We start from the raw sequence: 17,774 nt of genomic DNA on the forward strand, positions 1-17,774 counted from the left end.
TGTTGTGTGTCACCTCTTCCACGGGCCCCACTGATGTCTTTACCTAGAACATCATATGAACAGGCATCCACTCACACACACGTCATGCTACTCCACTTAGAGGATTTTCCCTCTGTGCTTTACTGTGTTCTCTGCTGAGCTGTTCTTTTGATGCATAACTTAAAGTCACTTGAGATAAAAGCAGGAAGCCCCCAACTGCTACTAGTTTCATCACCTATTGTGAAGCAGTACTGGAAAAAATGGTCTCTGATTCTTACAGTACAAGAGTACTATAAATATTTGGATGGCATCCTTATGTAGGTCATTTTGGGGGCCGATCTGCATACAGCTGTGTCTGGAGAAAAATAGTAACAGTGCTAAAGAAGGAGATAAGCAAGAGCACCAAATGCTGTCACTTCTCTGTAGCTAAAACAACTGATATTTGTGAAGGTCTAGCTGTTTAACCAACATGTTGGAATATTCAAAATACAGCCACAATTTAGTAAGATCTCTAGAGAGGACTTGGGAAAAATTTGGCGCCCCATCAATGAGGCAGGAAAACTAGTGGCAAAGGACACAAAAAGGCCAAGACACTTAGTGGCTCTTTGCTATGGCTTTTATGGGTCTTCTAGTGTCCAAGGTCCCTGAACCTAGCAGCAAAGTATGTGGGAGTGAAGCATTATCCATAGTAGAGTAAGAGAGACTCAGGGACCACTTCAACCCGTTGGATATGCAGAAGCTCATGGGACTAGATGGGGTGGATCAAAGGGTGCTGAGGAAGCTGGCTGATGCTATTGCAAAGTCAATCTATCATCTTCAAAGGGTCATTGGGGAAGTTCCCTGATGACCAGAAAAAGGCAAACGCTTCAAGAAAGGGATCCACAAGAGAACTACAAGGCAGTTAGGCTAGTGTGGCTAGTACCCTTCCTGGGAAGGTTAAAGAACAAATCCTCCTAGAAGCCATAACCAAGCAGACCAAGGACAGGAAGGTTAAAGAACAAATCCTCCTAGAAGCCATAACCAAGCAGACCAAGGACAGGAAGGTTATTGGAAACAGACAGCATGTGTTTACCCCAGGCAAATCACACTCCATCAGGCTTTCAGCTCTACCAACTAGAATATCCTTATAGCCAAATTAGTGAGACACGTACGGTGGGTGAAAAATAGACTGAACTGTCAGGCTCAAATGTGTTTTGGTTGGTTGTTTCAAGTCCATCTGGTGGCACGTTACTGGATGTACCTTTCTGACTAATAATATTTAATGTCTTTGATAGCGATGTGGGCAAAGGCATGGAATACACCCTCGGCAAGACTGTGAATGATAGCAGCTCGGAAAATGGTAGATACACTGAAGGGCAGGGCTGCTGCTTGCAAGGCCCCTGACAGACAGGAGGATGGCTGGAATGAGCCTCATGAAGGTGAACAAAGGCAAGTGCAGAGTCCTGGATCTGGGAAGGAATAACCCCATGCACCAGGCCAGGCTGGCCCAAAAGCAGCTTTGTAGAAAAGGTCCTGGTGGATGAAGAGGTGAACACATTTCAGCAGTAATGTTTCAGCAGTATGCCGTTGTGATAAATGCCAATGGCAGACGAGGCTGTACTACTTCAAGCATGGCCAGCAGGTTAAAGAAGGTGATTCTTCTCAGTATATTCAGCAGTTGTGAAACAGCATTAGGAGTACTGTGTCCAGTTTGGGCCTCACCAGTCCTGGAACGACACTGACATACTGGAACCAGTCATCATATGGGTGATCTGAGATGTGGGATATCTCAAATACTGGGATAGGGACCCAGCGAGGTTGTGAAATCTCCATCCAGAGAGACATTCAAAACCCAGCTGTGCCTGGCCCTGAGTAATCTGACCTCGTTGGCCTTTCTCTGGGGGAGGTCGCTTGGATGGATGTCCTGCAGCTGTGTCTTCCAGCCTCCCTTATGTCGCGCTTTGGGCGAGCTAGGCTCCGTCAAGCTATGGCTGCTTGCAAGCGCATCCCTGTTCGCCGAGGGAAGGAGAAGGGGAGGCGGCAACCCCCGGGGGTGGGCACCGGGTGGGCACCGGCTCCGCACCGGCCAAGGACCCGCCGCGGCCGCCCCGCACCCGCTCTCCTCCGATGCACCGGGTGCGCGGTGCGGGCGGCCGCGGGCTGAGGCGGCGGCGGTGAGGGGTGCTGGGGGTGTGTGTGTTCGCGGTGCCTTTAAAGTCCGGGCGCGGGGCGGGGCGCGGGGCGGTGGTGTTTGCGGGGGGAGCCGCCCGGAGCATGCGCTGCGCCGAGCGGCGGGCGGTTGGCGGCGTCGCCGCCGCACTTTCCCGGTAGCCGTGGCGGCAGCAGCTAGCGAGTCCGGCCCTGACACTGCTGCTGCCGCCGCTGCCGTGCGGGGCCGTGGTGGCGGCGGCAGCCACCGCTGAGCCCTGAGCGCCCGCCGCTCCTCCCGCAGGGGAGCGGGGCTGCGCGGCGGCGAGCCGCCCCCCCGCCCGGTCTGTGCCCGAGGGGAGAGGAGGCGAGCGGGGAGCGGCGGCGGCGGCCATGGGCAACGAGGCGAGCCTAGAAGGAGGCGAAGGGCTGGGCGCCTTCCCCGAAGGGGCGGCGGCAGCCGGGGATGGCGGCGGCCCCGCGGCCCCCTTGCAGCGCCTGGTCCCGGCCGGGGTGGAGGCGGACCTGAGCCAGCTGAGCGAGGAGGAGAGGAGGCAAATCGCCGCTGTCATGTCAAGGGCGCAGGGGCTGCCCAGAGGGAACCTCGCCGGCGCGGAGCCGCTTCCCATGCAAAGGCATGCACGGAAAATCTCCCTTCTCCCGCTCCTCCCTTCCCCCCTTCCCCGTCTCCTCGCGGTGGGGCGGGGGGCGAGTGGCAACGCGATCCGGGCCCGCTGCATCGGGAGCAGGCGTTGCATTTTGCTGGCTGAGGGAGGGAAGGGGGCGGCTGCACGAGTGCGGACACCAGGATGGATGGAGCCGACACTCTCCAGCGTTTCCCACTCCGGTGGTTTCTAATAATAACGGCCGTTCTCGGTTCCAGTGGGCTGCGCCCTCGCCCTCTCCCCTTCCCCTCCCTTCGCACGGATCCGGAGCACGGGTAGTTTCTGTGTCTGGGGAGGGGAGAGATTTGCAGACAGCGTTTCGGTTTTCTCTCTCTCTCTGTGTGTGTGTGCTTTACGGTGCTGGAGTGCCCCACAGATAGTAGCCAGGGAAGCTCTCCCCAGGGCTGATGGGCTCTGTAAGCTGTTCTTTCTGGAGCGATTCTTGTTGAATCCTTCAAAGCTTTGGGGCATAATGTATTTGCTAGCTATTACTCTGCCAATTCTTAACCTCTACAACTAGCATTTGGCTTCATTAAGTAGTCATGGATTAAGGAGGTCTGTTTCAGTCTATTCTTTTCCCCCTTATTTTTCTTCTCGATTTTTTTTCCCCTTTTCTTTTTTGTTGAAAGGGAAAAGAGAGGCGAAATAATAGATTAAATTGATTGCCAGGGGATTCAGTATTCTGGATAGTGATGGCTTTTCCTCCTTGTGCATCTGCCAAGGCTAGGGAAATTCCCTTCCCCTTTCCTTCCCTGTCCCTTAGCACATTCACTGCCCGACGTGCAACAAGCCCGTTCACCTCCCGGGCCCGGGGCCCGGTTCCCGCCGCGGGGGCGGTGTCGGCCTCCCCCGCCCGGTGGCCGCCCGGGCCGCTGTCCGCGGTCCTGAACTCGCCGTCTTCCCCGCCCGTCATCCAAGGCCGACCTCTCCAGTGCTCTCCCTCTGCGGGGCTGGGTGTGTTGTTTGTCGTGGAAGGAGGATGCTGAACGGAGCCTCCTCGACTGACTGTTCAACACGGTTCTTGTGTATGGACCTCACCCTAAATAAAGGCATACTGAGTTTATATAATATCAGGTTTATATAAGTGAATCCTAGAAGAAGAGAAGCAAGGAGGGTGGGACCAAATTCATCCGTGGGCAAACTACTGAAGTCATTTGGCTTATACCTGAGATGATGGTCTCCATTTTTTTTTTTTTTTAAACTGGAAATCGAATCTTCCTATTTTATGTCTTGCATGATTATTTAACAGGTATTAATGCTGTATGTAAAATATAAATTTCCATTCAGTTCGGGGCTCTACCCAGCTTCTATAGATGTTAATGGAAAAAAAAAACAACAAAACATATTGCTTAGTTCTGTGAAACTAAGCTCAAAATTCCCTTTTGTATGACAGTCTATGAGCAAAGACACAAAGGCTTTAAAAGTTTATTGTTTCATGCTAATCATCCAGCAAAAAGTAAGATAAATGTTGCTGGAAGATTTTAGAATAGACTAAACTCATTGCAATGTGAATATTTATAATGTTGTGATATATTATTATGTCCATTTATAAATGGCTGCTTTCCTACAAACATATTTATGATATCAGAAACTACTTTGATCTTGTTAGCGTACCTTACTTCCATTCTCCATTTAAAGTAAAGGCACTCTATGTTTGCGAATTACAGCCTTTTAACTTTTAGTTAAAGTTGACATTTTAACATTCAGTGCAATAACCTATCAACTAGCTTCTCCTGTGTGGTTTTAGCAGTTCCCATCATAGCATCTTCGTGCCTGTCGCACTGTAATGAAGTTACGACTTGTCTCTGCTCTTGTTTTGTGACTTTGCTTGCTCCTCTTGCATGCCTCCTTGCTATTGAGATCTATGATGAATGATGGAAATAATTATTAAGAACCTGATCCAAACCCTTAGAGTAAGACTCTTCTAAGGACTAAGGATCAGCCTCTTCCAGACTTCAACTTAAGTAAAGAACCAGCCTGCTGAGACTCAGATTCCTTAGCTTCAACCTTTCCCCCCGAAGTCAGAGTGGCCAAAGAAATCAGATGCGGGAAAAGATGCTTTACAACTGTTGTTCCCAACAGCTTTTTTCCTAGTATGGTTATGCCAGTCCAAACGTTAAGTGACTGAAAGAGTGATCAGAAGAGGAATTCTGGCTTCCAGTTTATATAGCCTTGCATTATGACAGTGTCCCTGTTGCATTGTCTTTTAGTTTTTTTCATGTTGTTAACTGGATTTTTCCTCTGTGATTTCCATTATAACATTAGCTGTTATCTAGCTTTACCTGAGAGACTAATAAGTATTTTCGATTACAAATGCTTTCATTCCCCTCCCAAACTACAAATTCATGATGGATGATATCCAGAAATAACAGGTTTTGCAACTACAGGCTTTTTAATAGTAAGCAATGTATGTACCAGGAAACATAGTTGCACCTTTACCACCATCAAATACATGTTGTAGCTTCTAGAACTTCTATAGGCTTCAAGCTTTTAAGCCTTCGAAAATGCAATATCTAAATAGATATGATTAATATTTATTATGCATTTTAATATAAGCATTTAGATCTAGAGAACCTAAAGTGAACTGCCTAAATCAAATGAACTTTTTTTTTTTCATTGAACTTTTATATCTCTGGGTTCCAGTCAGAGTTTGGGATGCTTAGCACATATGGAAATCATTCTATCCTATTTCAGTTTTCTGTCTTCAGAAAATTCATGGTTAGGAAGTTTAGCTGAAACATACACAGCCAATTTGTAAGCAAGTTCCAGTTCTAGCTTCCTTGAATGACTCTGTAACTGTGTCAGTGTCCACTTGCTGAGGAATTGTTCCACATCATCTGAAAGGATTAGATGACCAAACTGAATATATGCACCATATATGCACCATCTAATGCAGCTGGTTGTTTTTGTGATATTTTTTTGTCGGGGGTTTTTTGGGCGTTGTTTGTGGGTTGTTTCTTTTTTTTTTTTTTTCCCCAGTTCATGAAGTTGTTCACAATAGACATTAGTAGTAAAAAAAAAAAAAATACTGCATTTTGAGCAGAAATGCGAAGAAGTCTTACTGAGTGTCACACTTATAAAGTGTGTTTATCGTGTATTTTTGAGAAAAAATATGTGGTTTTGTTAATGCCATCACTCTATTTACTTAAAAAAAAAAAAAGTTAGCCACCAGGGGTATGTATAAATTTGCACATATCTCGTTTGTAGATAAGAAAATTATCTAACTGTCTTGGAGTTGTGTGATTATTGCACTTCTCTCTCAAATTATTTATACTGATGAATGGGAAAAAGACATGCCTTTTTAAATAGGTTTTTATAGCTATGGTATTTGAGAACTAGACCAGTAGTCTTTTTGTTAAATCTCCTCTTGACTCCAAAGTAAGCTTTGATTTGGCTGTAATATTAATGTAAATGAATAAAGATGAGCTCTGTGAATCAAGGCCAAAGTGAGGAGAAACATAGAAACATAAAGAAGAGAATTAGGTGAGGGAAGACTAAATGATTCTTCTTGTTGAGTCTGGTTTGAAGACTTTAAAACAATGGTGGATTTTTAATGATTCAAAAGGTTTAAAAATAAGAAAATTCTTGTCAAATAAAGAAAAGAATTCTTTGGAGGATTTCTAATTCTCCAGATTAATTAAAATTGTTCAATATCCGTCTGTAGCTGGTTTCAAAATAGTTCTAGAAAAGAAAGCTTCAGTTTCTGGCTACCTATAACTACATGGAGCAAGTCCTGGCTTTTGATAGAAGTAACATTTCTCAAGAAGCTTGTCTTTTCAAGGCTTTTTCTTCCGCTAATTAATCATGCTCTGTCTCCATTGCTTAGAAACATTGTTAATGTATAAAGGCAAGACAAGTCTGGTCTTCAGAATACACCAGCAGCCTTGCAGAATCATCTGGGGTTTTTATTTCCTAGATTCATGGGTTTTAATCTCACTTCAAGTCCTGACATCTGATCAGGTGGAAATTTATGGAGCACATAATTCTGATAAAAATGAAAGCTGGAGGAGAGCTCTGTTCCAATAGAGATCCACAGTTACTTCTTCTTGTTAATGTCCAAGTTCAATTTCTAAAAACAGTTTTAGGGTTTGGGTTTTTTCTTCCGCCTTCACACTGTAAGGTTTGGGCATGGTACCGTGTTTCCCAACCAGAGTTTTAATAGTACCACTGATCCTTTTCTTTTTTTCCGTTGTCACTCTTAGCATTGTTGAATGAAGCCTTCCAACATTTTGAACACTTGCAAACATAAATGCTGGAACTGTACCAGGCTGCCACTGACAGAATAGTTGAAATGATTTCATTTAGTAAGCAGTACCTCTTCAGATAAAACTAGAGTGCTTATCTAAATAGCAAGAAACAGAAGTGCAGGTAAACCTACCTAGTTGCTAAATAGAGTATAAAATTGTTCCTGTAACAAGCAAAAATGCCAAATAATTGAAGGAATTAGATTATCATTGGACTTTTCTGAATTATTCTCTTTATGAATAAAGAGTTAATCAATGTTCACTGACACCAATGGAAACACACCTGCTCACTTCAGTGGGTTCCACATTAGGGTTATAAACTTCCCAGTATTATGACCAATAGTTTTACAAGAATAGGGAAGGGTAAATGGAGTTATGGAAGGCTAGAAATAGTTTGTCCTTAACAAGCATTTAATGTGGAAATTTTTAATTTACAAAAACATCAGATACAAGATTGTGAGAAAATCACATGTTGTGAGAATTATGAGCAAAGAAATGGGTACCGCTTAGCTTTGTCCGTTTACATTTCCATTGCTACGTCTGTAATGAGAACTCTAAATATTTAATCAGAAATAACAGTAAACCCATGGTAACATTAACAGTGTAAAATATATTTTTCAATGTGTCTACTATATATGTTTCTGCATATTTCTGATAAAACTCAAACAGAATTTTGAAGTTATTTATTTATTTTTAGTCAAGGAATGCAGTTAAATGTAATGACTGATTGTTCATTTTACTCATGAATACCCAAGAAGAAATGTCACGTCTGGAAAAAACAAGATCACAGTAACGGAGTAACTGTATTTCTTAAAGCGAAAACTGAAAGTTTTATATTTGCAACACTGTTGTGGCACTGAAGAGAACACCTTATCTTCCAGCAAAAGTACAGTGATAGCACTGAGTAGAATACTATACTACATCCTTTAGCAATAGCATTGAATACAATATTATTTCCTCCAGATGTAGCTGAGTATAGCAAGAAGTAGAATACTATGTTACGCATGAAGACATGATCTTGATTTTCGTTCTTACATTCTTAGTTTTATTTTCTTCTGTACGGAAACACAGCAAAATTCTATTGTTAGAGAAGTGGGAAAAATCCCTGTCTAATGAGAGATTTTCTTTTTATTGCTGGGCAGTGTGAATTGTTGAGATGTTGCTGGGAGGAAGCTCTATAGTAGTTCTATTGAAAAAGGAAAAAAAAAGTAGCTTCAGGACTAATTCTGTGAACTGTCATCTGCTTTATCTGTTTGAAAAGTCTTCTGATTTGTGAGTGAATGGTTGGCAAAGTAAATACTTTAAAGAGAAGCATATACTTCTTAATGTACCTGGATTTTAGAAGTTTAAATCCCTGCTGCATATTGAATTGTAAATATATCCAAATCTTGTACAGGTAGCCAAAGCACAAGTACATAAATATTTTGTATTGTGCAGTGTTTTTCTTGTATGGTTGTGCTTTGATCTGCTAATTTTCTGACACTTCTTTTAGTCTTCTCTGTCTCCCCATGTTTGTATCCAAAGGATAGAGTGGAGAATTAGTCATTTGGATTTAGGTAAAATAGTAAGCTGTAGCTTTGAGTTCTTCAGATTTCTGAGGAGAAAATTATCTGGTTAAACACTGTTGTCTTATTAGTTTGTTTTCTAAATAATAAATCAGTCTGTGACTGAATACTTCTATAGACCTTTATAGTACAATAATTTATATTTAAATATTTTTTTATATGCACCTTACGTTTTAAGCCTTGGTCTTGCAAGCACTTAAGCACCTGAGAAACTTCCCAGTGTTACCAGAGCAGTTACAGGGTCACAGATAGATCTTCTTTTATGTGATTTTTCTAGTAATTTGTATTATTTCAATTTTACTACATTTTTCTGTCTGCAGGCACCCTGAACTTGATACAAGCCGCCATCCCAGGCAACCAGGTAAGCCTCCAGATCCGGGACCACCAAGTTTAAGCAAAAGCAGAACAGTAGATGTGCTGAAGACAGAACAACGGGCACCTGGACGGAGCCCTTCTTCTATTAGTCTAAAGGAATCAAAATCCAGGACTGATTTTAAAGAAGATCAGAAACCAAGTATGATGCCCAGTTTTCTCTCAGACGCCAATCCGTTGAGTGCAGTCACTTCAGTTGTGAACAAATTCAATCCTTTTGATTTGATATCAGATTCAGATGCAGCTCATGAAGAAGCCGGTAGGAAACAAAAAGTTACCCAGAAAGAGCAAGGGAAACCTGAGGAGCAGAGGGGCCCTGCAAAACATCCAGCTCAACAACAGTCTCCAAAGCCAGCTGTTCAACAACAAGGACCTGTAAGATCTACCCCCCAGACGACTGAGTCTTCCAAACCAGTGCCTCAGCAGCAGCAGCCTGGGGAACCAAAGCAAGTTCAGAAACCGGGCCCTGGTCACCCAGCAGACTCTAAGCTAGAACAAGCGAAACAACCACCCCAGCCACGAGGACCACAAAAATCTCAGCCCCAACAGTCAGAACCAACGAAGCCTGTTCAACAACAAACTTCTGCAAAACCTTCATCAGGCCCAACAAAACCATCACCACAGCAAATAGACAATGCTAGAACATCATCCCAAGCACCACCTCCCACAAAACCATCATCACAGCAGCCGGGACCTGTAAAACAACCATCTCAACAGCCGCCACGGCAAGGAGCTCCTGTAAAGCCATCTTCCCAGCAAGCAGGGCCTCCAAAACAGCCTTCTCAGCAACCTGGACCTGAAAAGCCATCTGCGCAGCAAACAGGACCTGCAAAACAACCATCACAGACTGGACCTGGGAAGCCACCTCCACAGCAAACAGGGCTTGTAAAGCAAGTGCCACCACAAGCAGCAGCTACAAAACCATCTTCTCAGACTGCAGGGGCCACAAAGCCCCCAGCACAACAACCAGGACTTACAAAACCACCGGGCCAGCAACCAGGGCCTGAGAAACCCTCGCAGCAAAAGCAAGCCGGTGCAACCCAACCCGCTGAGGCCGCCCCAAAGAAAACCTTCTGTCCTCTTTGCACAACCACCGAACTGCTGCTGCACACTCCAGAAAAGGCCAATTACAACACGTGCACGCAGTGTCATACTGTAGTCTGCAGCCTGTGCGGATTCAATCCTAATCCTCATATAACAGAGGTGAGTAGTTTTTAAACCGGTGTTTGGTACCAGAGCACAAAATTAAGTTTACCTTCATTATGCTGAAACATCAGATGTGTTACAATGTAGCGTCATCATCACTTAAGGTCATAACAAGTTCAGTGACAAAAGTCATGCTTTTTGGGAAAACTGCTTATGAGTAAAAAGGGTGAAACTGGCAAATAAAAGAAGGTAATGGTTCTCTGTTTGTACAGTGTTTAGAAGTGTGTTCTCTTTTCTTCGTATATAAAGAGGAGGAACTCCAATGTGACTTTTTTTGCCATTTTGCTTGGTTTCCAGCACTCGCTGGTTACATTTATAATCTGACCACAATAGTCTAATATGTTTATAAATAAGTAAAATTGGCTGCTAGAAGAACTAAATTGGCAAAAAGAAAAAGATGAAAATGACTCTTCATAGCCTCAGTGTGTGTTTTGGAAAAGGATGTGGGGTGGATTTGCTTTGTAACTGTGTGAGTGTTCATTAGCTGAAAGCCTGAGTCATGAGTTTTGACTTAGTGGTACTCAGGTTATTTCATTCTAGTGGGATGCTAAGGAAGAGATCTCTGTGGGCTGTTTCTAACCTTGATCACCATTCTTGCTATAATTGTATAACATGGAAATGTCATAGGAAGTAATATTAGGGCTTCAAATGAACTTATTTAACCTGATGTTTGAGTTAGTTTGATTTATATGCTTATACATATCCTTGTTCTTTACTTGCTTGGAATAAGGCTTCATATGAATGTCTGATGTCATCTTATTGCTTGAACAGCTTCTCATACATCCTGATATGCTAATCTTAAACTTGCAATGTAGTTTGGGTTTGTTTTCAGTATCAACAGTTTTATCAATTTATAGAAATTCAAGCATAGCAGACCTGGCACCGAAAACTAACTAGTGATAAATAGCCAGAAGGGGTATTTAGAAAGCTTATTTTTGTCTTGTTTTGGTATTCATTCAGCTGATCAGAGATGCTGATAGGAAGAAGTACATCCTGCTACTATATTTTGAATCTGACAAATAACATCCCTAGGATTACAAATGAATCAAGGAATCCCTGAGGCTCAAAGGGTCTTCTGAAAGGTCCAACCCCTTGCTCAAAGAAGGGTCACCTAAAGCAGGCTGCTCATAGCCATTTTTGAATACTTTCAAGGATGGAGACTCCACAGCCTCTCTGGGCAACTTGTTTTCTCAATACCACAAAGACTTAAAAACACTGCTAGCAGTTAGATTTCTTTCCAGTGATACTTTTAGGTAGGTACCTGGTAACAAACAGCAGGCTTTTTGCATCCAGTAAGTGTATTATTTATTGATTTCTTGTTAAAATTGCAAATTCAAACCTGAAAGACTAACCATTGGTAGAAAAATTGAATCGTTTAGGACTGTATTGTCCTGTTTGAGTTTAGGGAAATTCACACTTGAGATAGATGGCATTAGTGCTTGGACTGGAAAAGGTGTGACTTGAACAGCCATGTGCAGAAATTTCAGAATGTCTGCAACTAACCAGGTGCTCAAAGATTATATTATCAGGGCCTATATGAGGAAGGGTCATAAAGCATGTCATTCTGGACAGTTTGGGGTATAAAAAATATAATATTTATGTATAATGGACAAGAAATATGATGCATTGGTGTTAAAATCAGAGGAACTTTTGTAAGAAAACTTTACTTTCAAGTTCTGACAATGTTTTTAGATCAAAATTTCTTACGTTTATTAGTGTGTGCTGAGTTGTTTATTTCTATAGTGTGCTCCTGCAGTCTCTTGGAGTTCCATGTTTGTCTTCATTTAAAAAATTAAGATTTCCCATGGAAATGGTCAACAACTTTGGGATGTTCAAATGAAATGGATTTTGAGAGAGAGAGTTTATGTAAGATCTCAAAGTATTTGTAAATTCCATGAATAACTACTAGTTTTTGAAGTGGGTACTCTGTAAGTGTGAAATTCAGGACTTTAAGACAATAAATACAGCTGCATTTAAGACTAACTGATTGCATACATATGTAAAAGCAGATTTGAATTTCATATTGCATATTGAAATAAACACAGGATATGCATTTTTTTCATGATAAAATCATTTCAGTAAATGAAGGTATTGGACGTCTGATTTATTCAGCTATTAGTTCCAAACTCCCGACTCCCACTCAGACTTTTCTCATTTGCTCAGCTTTGCGCCACCAGCTGTCTTGCTGAACCTTCATTGTGGGTGTCCTGCTCCAATCTGCGGTGAAGTGCCACAAAAATCACATCTGACTTTATTACTGAACAGTTGGAGCGAAGTAATAGAACCTGCCCTGGCACATAAAAAAATTTGACTTATTTCAGCTGCAAAGGTTTCCACTTGATTTATTCTCAAACTTCTAGTTTCCCTTTTCTTTCAATATTTAGATTATTAACAAAAAATTATGATCCCTCCTTTACAGTAGTTTACACATTCCTTCCTATCTAGCATGAAAACCATGGTTTGTGTCTTAGCTATCAGTTTTCTTGATTATGGTGCAAGTTTTTTCTTTTGGCTTCTCTTATTTTAAGTACTCCTAAATTGTTATTGACCAAAAGTCTTTGTCTCTTACCCGTGCACTTACTGACTGTATCTTCACCTCTTATTGTTATACTTTGACTTTTCCTGCTGTTCTTTTTACCAAGTTTGATGATTCTGTAATCCTGTGTTGTGCCTTTCCCATGCCTTTTATAGCCACTGTTTTTATTGCTTATGTTGAAACACATTACTGATTGGAAAGCAATAATTTCAAATTGGATGTGGGGAGAGTGAAAGGCGTTTATTTAGAAAAGAATTTGTATTAATTTTGTCTCTAACATTCTCCCCTGTACAGCTGCTTGAACTATCTTCTTAAGATATTCTTACACATTTCTTACAGGATAGTTCAGTCTTCATAACTGAGTGAATTACTTTAACAATATAGATATTTCTAAATTTCTATATTCTATATATGTAGCTGATTCTGGAAAGAATATAGCAGGCTTTACAAGCTGGCTCAGGAAGTGGAGTGCATGCATTGTAAAACCATTATAAAGAGTGATTTTTTAAAATTTTTATTAATTTTTTTCTTTTAAATCTCTATTTAAAATGGCAGTAGTACATGCACTCTGTCTGTTTTAACTCACTAGAGAGAACTGTGTAACTAAGAGCAGAAAGCGATACCTGTATTGCCACAAGGTCAGACCCCTTGAACTATTTCTCTGAACCATCTGACGTTGTGGTCCCCTTGGGAAAAAGCAGTAGTTGGACTCTTGGTTTTGTACAGAAGTCGAGAGAGAAAACACACCATACATAACGTGTTCGGTAACATATGCCTCTCTCATCTGTCTAGGTATTCACACTCCACTCATCACCATGGCACATGACTGCCTAGCAACAGTTGCATAAAGTAACAGAAAAAATTATATAAACAGGTTTGATGACTGGTACTCTATTCCATTTTCCTTTCACATACATCAGAACCTTGTAGCAGGTGTGTATTTATTTTATTACATGGTGATTTATTTTTCTAATTTAAAAAAAAAATTATTTTGCCAAAACCACTCCCATGAGCCATTAACAACAGAAATGAGTACCTCCCAAAAAAAGATTCATCCCTTTAGATCATGTGAATAGGAGTAGTCTTTCTGAAAATGAGCAAAGATATCTGAGGGGCTATCCATTTTGTTAAACACTTACGTATAGTTTTTGGTAAAGCAAGGCAAAACACATGAGCTACTGTAGTTAAATCCAAATGATCAGTGCATATGCTCCATAGCTGGAGTAAACTCAACCCCGTGAACTAGTTATTGGAAGATGCATGCAACACAGCCTGAAAATGGTTTGAACTGTAAAAATATATCATTACATTCTTTATGATGGACATCTGTAAAGTGGGTGATCAAGTGGAGTGTTAAAGCTGTTAATGTCAGAAACTTGGTTGTATGTGAGCTCTGCTCCACGAGCCTACCCTTGATGAGTATGTGCGCATAAATGAATGCCTGTCTTCTAGGTAGTTTTTAGGAGGGATCATTTTTCATGCATTTTATCTACGTCAGTCCATTTTTCATCCACTGTTTCCGTATGCTTTTGAGAGACCATTTAAAATTAGTCTTGGAGCCAGGTATAATTTTTTATTTAGATACTTGCTGAAAATTGCACATTCAGAGAATGTGAAGATGTGTATATTGATGGTGGATTTGATTGCTTGCCAAAAGCTCTTCTGGATGGAGGCAAAGTGAGTTCTAAAAAATGTTTTGTTGGTTCTGACTGGTTTTGAAACAACATGTCGGTATCAAAATTGACTTAATCCTAATTGAAAAAAGAAGAAAAAAAACCCAAAGAAAAGTCTTCTGAAGTGGAGTGTGTGATTTCAGATCAAGTAGAATATTTTACTGGATCTATGCCTTTATTTTTCAGCTCAGCAGGAAAAATAATTTTTGTAACCCAATCTGAAAATATTTTCTTTTGTTGGTGGAACATTTTTGGGGAAGATGTCTATCTTTTTTTTTTTATTTTATTTTCCTTTTGGTAGAGCTAAAAGGAAAAAAAGTCTCTGTATCAGTTGCTGTAGGTACTAGAGCCTTGAATTTTTGCTCGTTCTGCTTCCATTTTTATGTACACCATAACCTTTGGTGATTTAAGAATGTCATGATTTGGTTCAAATCCTCATAATGATTTTCAGTATTTGTATTTGTTTTTATCTACATCCTGAATCCCCCAGTATCCTAAACATTAGTGCATACTTGGGCATGAAGTATTTTCACTAACTAAAGAGAATTTAAGCAGAAATAATAATAGCAGATAATAATCTGCATAATAATGCAGAAATGCATTTTTTTTTTCAGTTATTATCAGTAGTATTAGCTTGTACAGGGAAAGGAATATGTAATAATTTAAAATACTATTCATATAAGGAAGCTGACTGTAATTCTTTTGGTGAATCCAAATAAGTTTTGTTTATATTTACAGTAAAATTAATAGAAATGACTCTTGAATCTTTTTTGATTACGTGATAGTAAAGGAAGCTATTGATTGAATTGAAATATTCCCTGTGGTGTACAGTCTGGACCCTGCTGTATTGCAGTAGTGCATAAGAACCAGAATGCAACATGGACTGGAAATGACATATAAACAAAAATAAAACTGACGTCACCGTGAATAGTGACATGCCACAAAGTCTAAGCTTTTTAATACCAGGAAAAATAGCTTTGAAACTGTATGCCCTATTTAAACGTAGATTTGTGTGGATTTTCAGGGTGTTATAAGTAATGCAAAACAAAATACAGAGAGAACTAAGGACTTGAATCTGATCAGCAGCTGTTATAGTCTTAAATAGTAAAGAAATGAGTTAAACCCCAATAAAACACTTTTTAAACTTTCTCAAAGTATTACTTTAGATATCAACTCCAAACTGAGCTGAAGTAAAGCTAGAGGTGTTCTATAAAAGAGGATGAAGTTTAGTTTGGGTTCAAACTGATCAGAGCGAAGATTCAAACAAGCCTTGTTTAGTTGTCTTTTTAAAATGATCAAAGTTTGAAGTATTTCTGTGTGAAATATTTGTTTTCGTCCAAAGAGTATTTGGGGTGTTCCAGTGTTACTAACATCACAATTTATATGGCAGTGGAGATTATTCACAATTTTTGTGATGAAATGAAGTTAGTATAGCTCCTTTAGTTCTGCCCCTAGCTAGAACTATTACATAGGCATTTGCAAAAATTGTAGAGATCCTCAAATAGAAGGGTTATGGAAGTATAGAATATTGTTTCTCTCTGTGGAATATTCTTAAACACACTCCCAGACTGTTTCTCTCTGAGGAAGACTATGTGCCTACCTTTCTGCTTTACATTTAGGATTAAATGTATTAATAGGATTGATGCCCTGTGGATTAGGTTTTTTTTTTTCCTTTTTTCTTTCTTGTAAGAAAAGGGGCAAAACATAGAAAGAAGCAAACACCTATGCACAACAAATAGTTTCTCAATATTTTAACTGGGCAATATTCTACAATATGTTGGAGTGTTTACTCATTAGCCCAGAAAACTGTCCTGTCCAGTTTTTAACAGGAGTAAATAATAAATTAATCTGCATAGCTAAAGATGTCAACTGCAGTGAGCCATCTGCGCCAGTATTGCTGTTGCTCAGCAACTGTAATTTACTACTACGTTAGGCCACGTGATGTGGAGATGCTGTTTGCTGGGTAATCACTGGGCAGGAAGCGTGGCCCAGCCCTGCTCCGACCAGACAGCGTAATCCCTTTTCAAATCCCAGCGATACTCACTCCGATGCACTCTGTGCAGCACAGATGAACTTTGTTAACCTTCCCTTTGCTGCTCTCTTGATTTGCAGGTAGATTTTTTTGTTAATCATTCACGTGTTTCTAGTATATTAAACCTAGATATAGTTAATGAATGCAATCAGCATTTGTTGCAGTGCATGGAGCTGTGTTAAAGTCTTTTTCCTTGTCCTGTGCATGAGGCAGCTTAAATATGTTTGCCTATAAATACTAACTTTTAGATATTCTGAAATACTGGTGTTTGAAAAAAAAAAAAAAAGTCAAAAGATTATATGTACGTCATTTTGTTTTATGATTCTAATTAGATAAACTATAAAATAATAGTTCACCAAACACTCATAGTTCATATGCAAGCTATAGGGTTTTGTATTAGTAATTTAAGCAGAGTACTGGAGTACGTTTTAAGATTGTGATAACTACATAGCACAATTCACGCAGTAATGTTTTTCAGTAGTTTTAAGATAGCTAAGTAACATTTTAAAATTGTCTTTTAAAATGGCTATTTAAAAAGTTTTCTCAAACATTGGTTTAGCATCAAGCTACAGTGCTTGCAACCATTGCTGTGGTTTGTGGAATGGATTCCTGGGAAACGTGCTGCTGACTAGAACCTAGCATCATTTTTGTAAGCACCTTAAGCCAGTGTTTCCTGATAAACTCCCTCGTTACCTTCCTTTCAGATATCAGACATAAAGGGAAAATATTTATTTTGTGGTGATAATCTGTTTACTTCAAATGAGGATCAGTTGCATACTGTGTACAATAGTTAAATGTTTGTTTCACTGTAATTAGTTTGAATATCTGAGGTCTTGTTCATGGAAGGATGGTGTAGAGGGAAAACTTTGTTTCTAGTATTTCCCAGGCTTGTTTAGAAGAACTTTTCATTTGTATGTCAACATACTAATTCAGTTTGTTCTATGATAGAAGCTGGGTTTTTTTGTTCATAACAGGATTTTCTGATCTAGTTTCTTGTCTCTTACAGTATTCTACCACTCTGCATGAAGCTGTATAAAATCATGGGCTCAAGTGATTTATTTTTCATGTTTCTCTCATCATCTTGGCAGAAATGTCTCCTAAGAGCCAAATCTGTCTTCCTCACTCCTCTCTCAAATTGTCAGGAACCAAATAAGCTGATGTGTTTTCAGACTAGAAACTGATTTTGTCAATAAAGCTTTGGGGCAGAGCTAAGCAATGTCAGCAAAGGCCATTTACATATCTGTGGCAATGTAAAGGCTCTATAAATCTTTATGCTTCTGTGGCGATGTAAAGGAATGTTAATATTTTATGCATATCTTAAAGTTCCTTTCTATAATATCAAATGACTGGTCTAAATGAGAATGAGACCTATTGC

At 40.3% G+C, this 17,774-nt stretch overlaps 1 protein-coding gene across 11 annotated transcripts in view; it reads left to right on the forward strand.

The window, feature by feature from the left end:
• Nucleotides 1–2,246: 2,246 nt before the first annotated feature.
• The window catches only part of PCLO (piccolo presynaptic cytomatrix protein), a 367,054-nt gene continuing 351,526 nt past the window's right edge, over nucleotides 2,247–17,774 (forward strand). For all 11 annotated transcript variants that reach the window (XM_074573366.1, XM_074573367.1, XM_074573371.1 and 8 more), the window contains exons 1-2: nucleotides 2,247–2,741; nucleotides 8,901–10,155. In XM_074573366.1, coding sequence (XP_074429467.1) covers nucleotides 2,500–2,741; nucleotides 8,901–10,155 — 1,497 coding nt within the window. In that variant the 5' untranslated portion in view covers nucleotides 2,247–2,499. The remainder of the gene's footprint in view (nucleotides 2,742–8,900; nucleotides 10,156–17,774) is intronic.

The sequence above is a fragment of the Larus michahellis genome, chromosome 1 (assembly GCF_964199755.1).
Source record: "Larus michahellis chromosome 1, bLarMic1.1, whole genome shotgun sequence".
Classification (NCBI taxonomy): Eukaryota; Metazoa; Chordata; class Aves; order Charadriiformes; family Laridae; genus Larus; species Larus michahellis.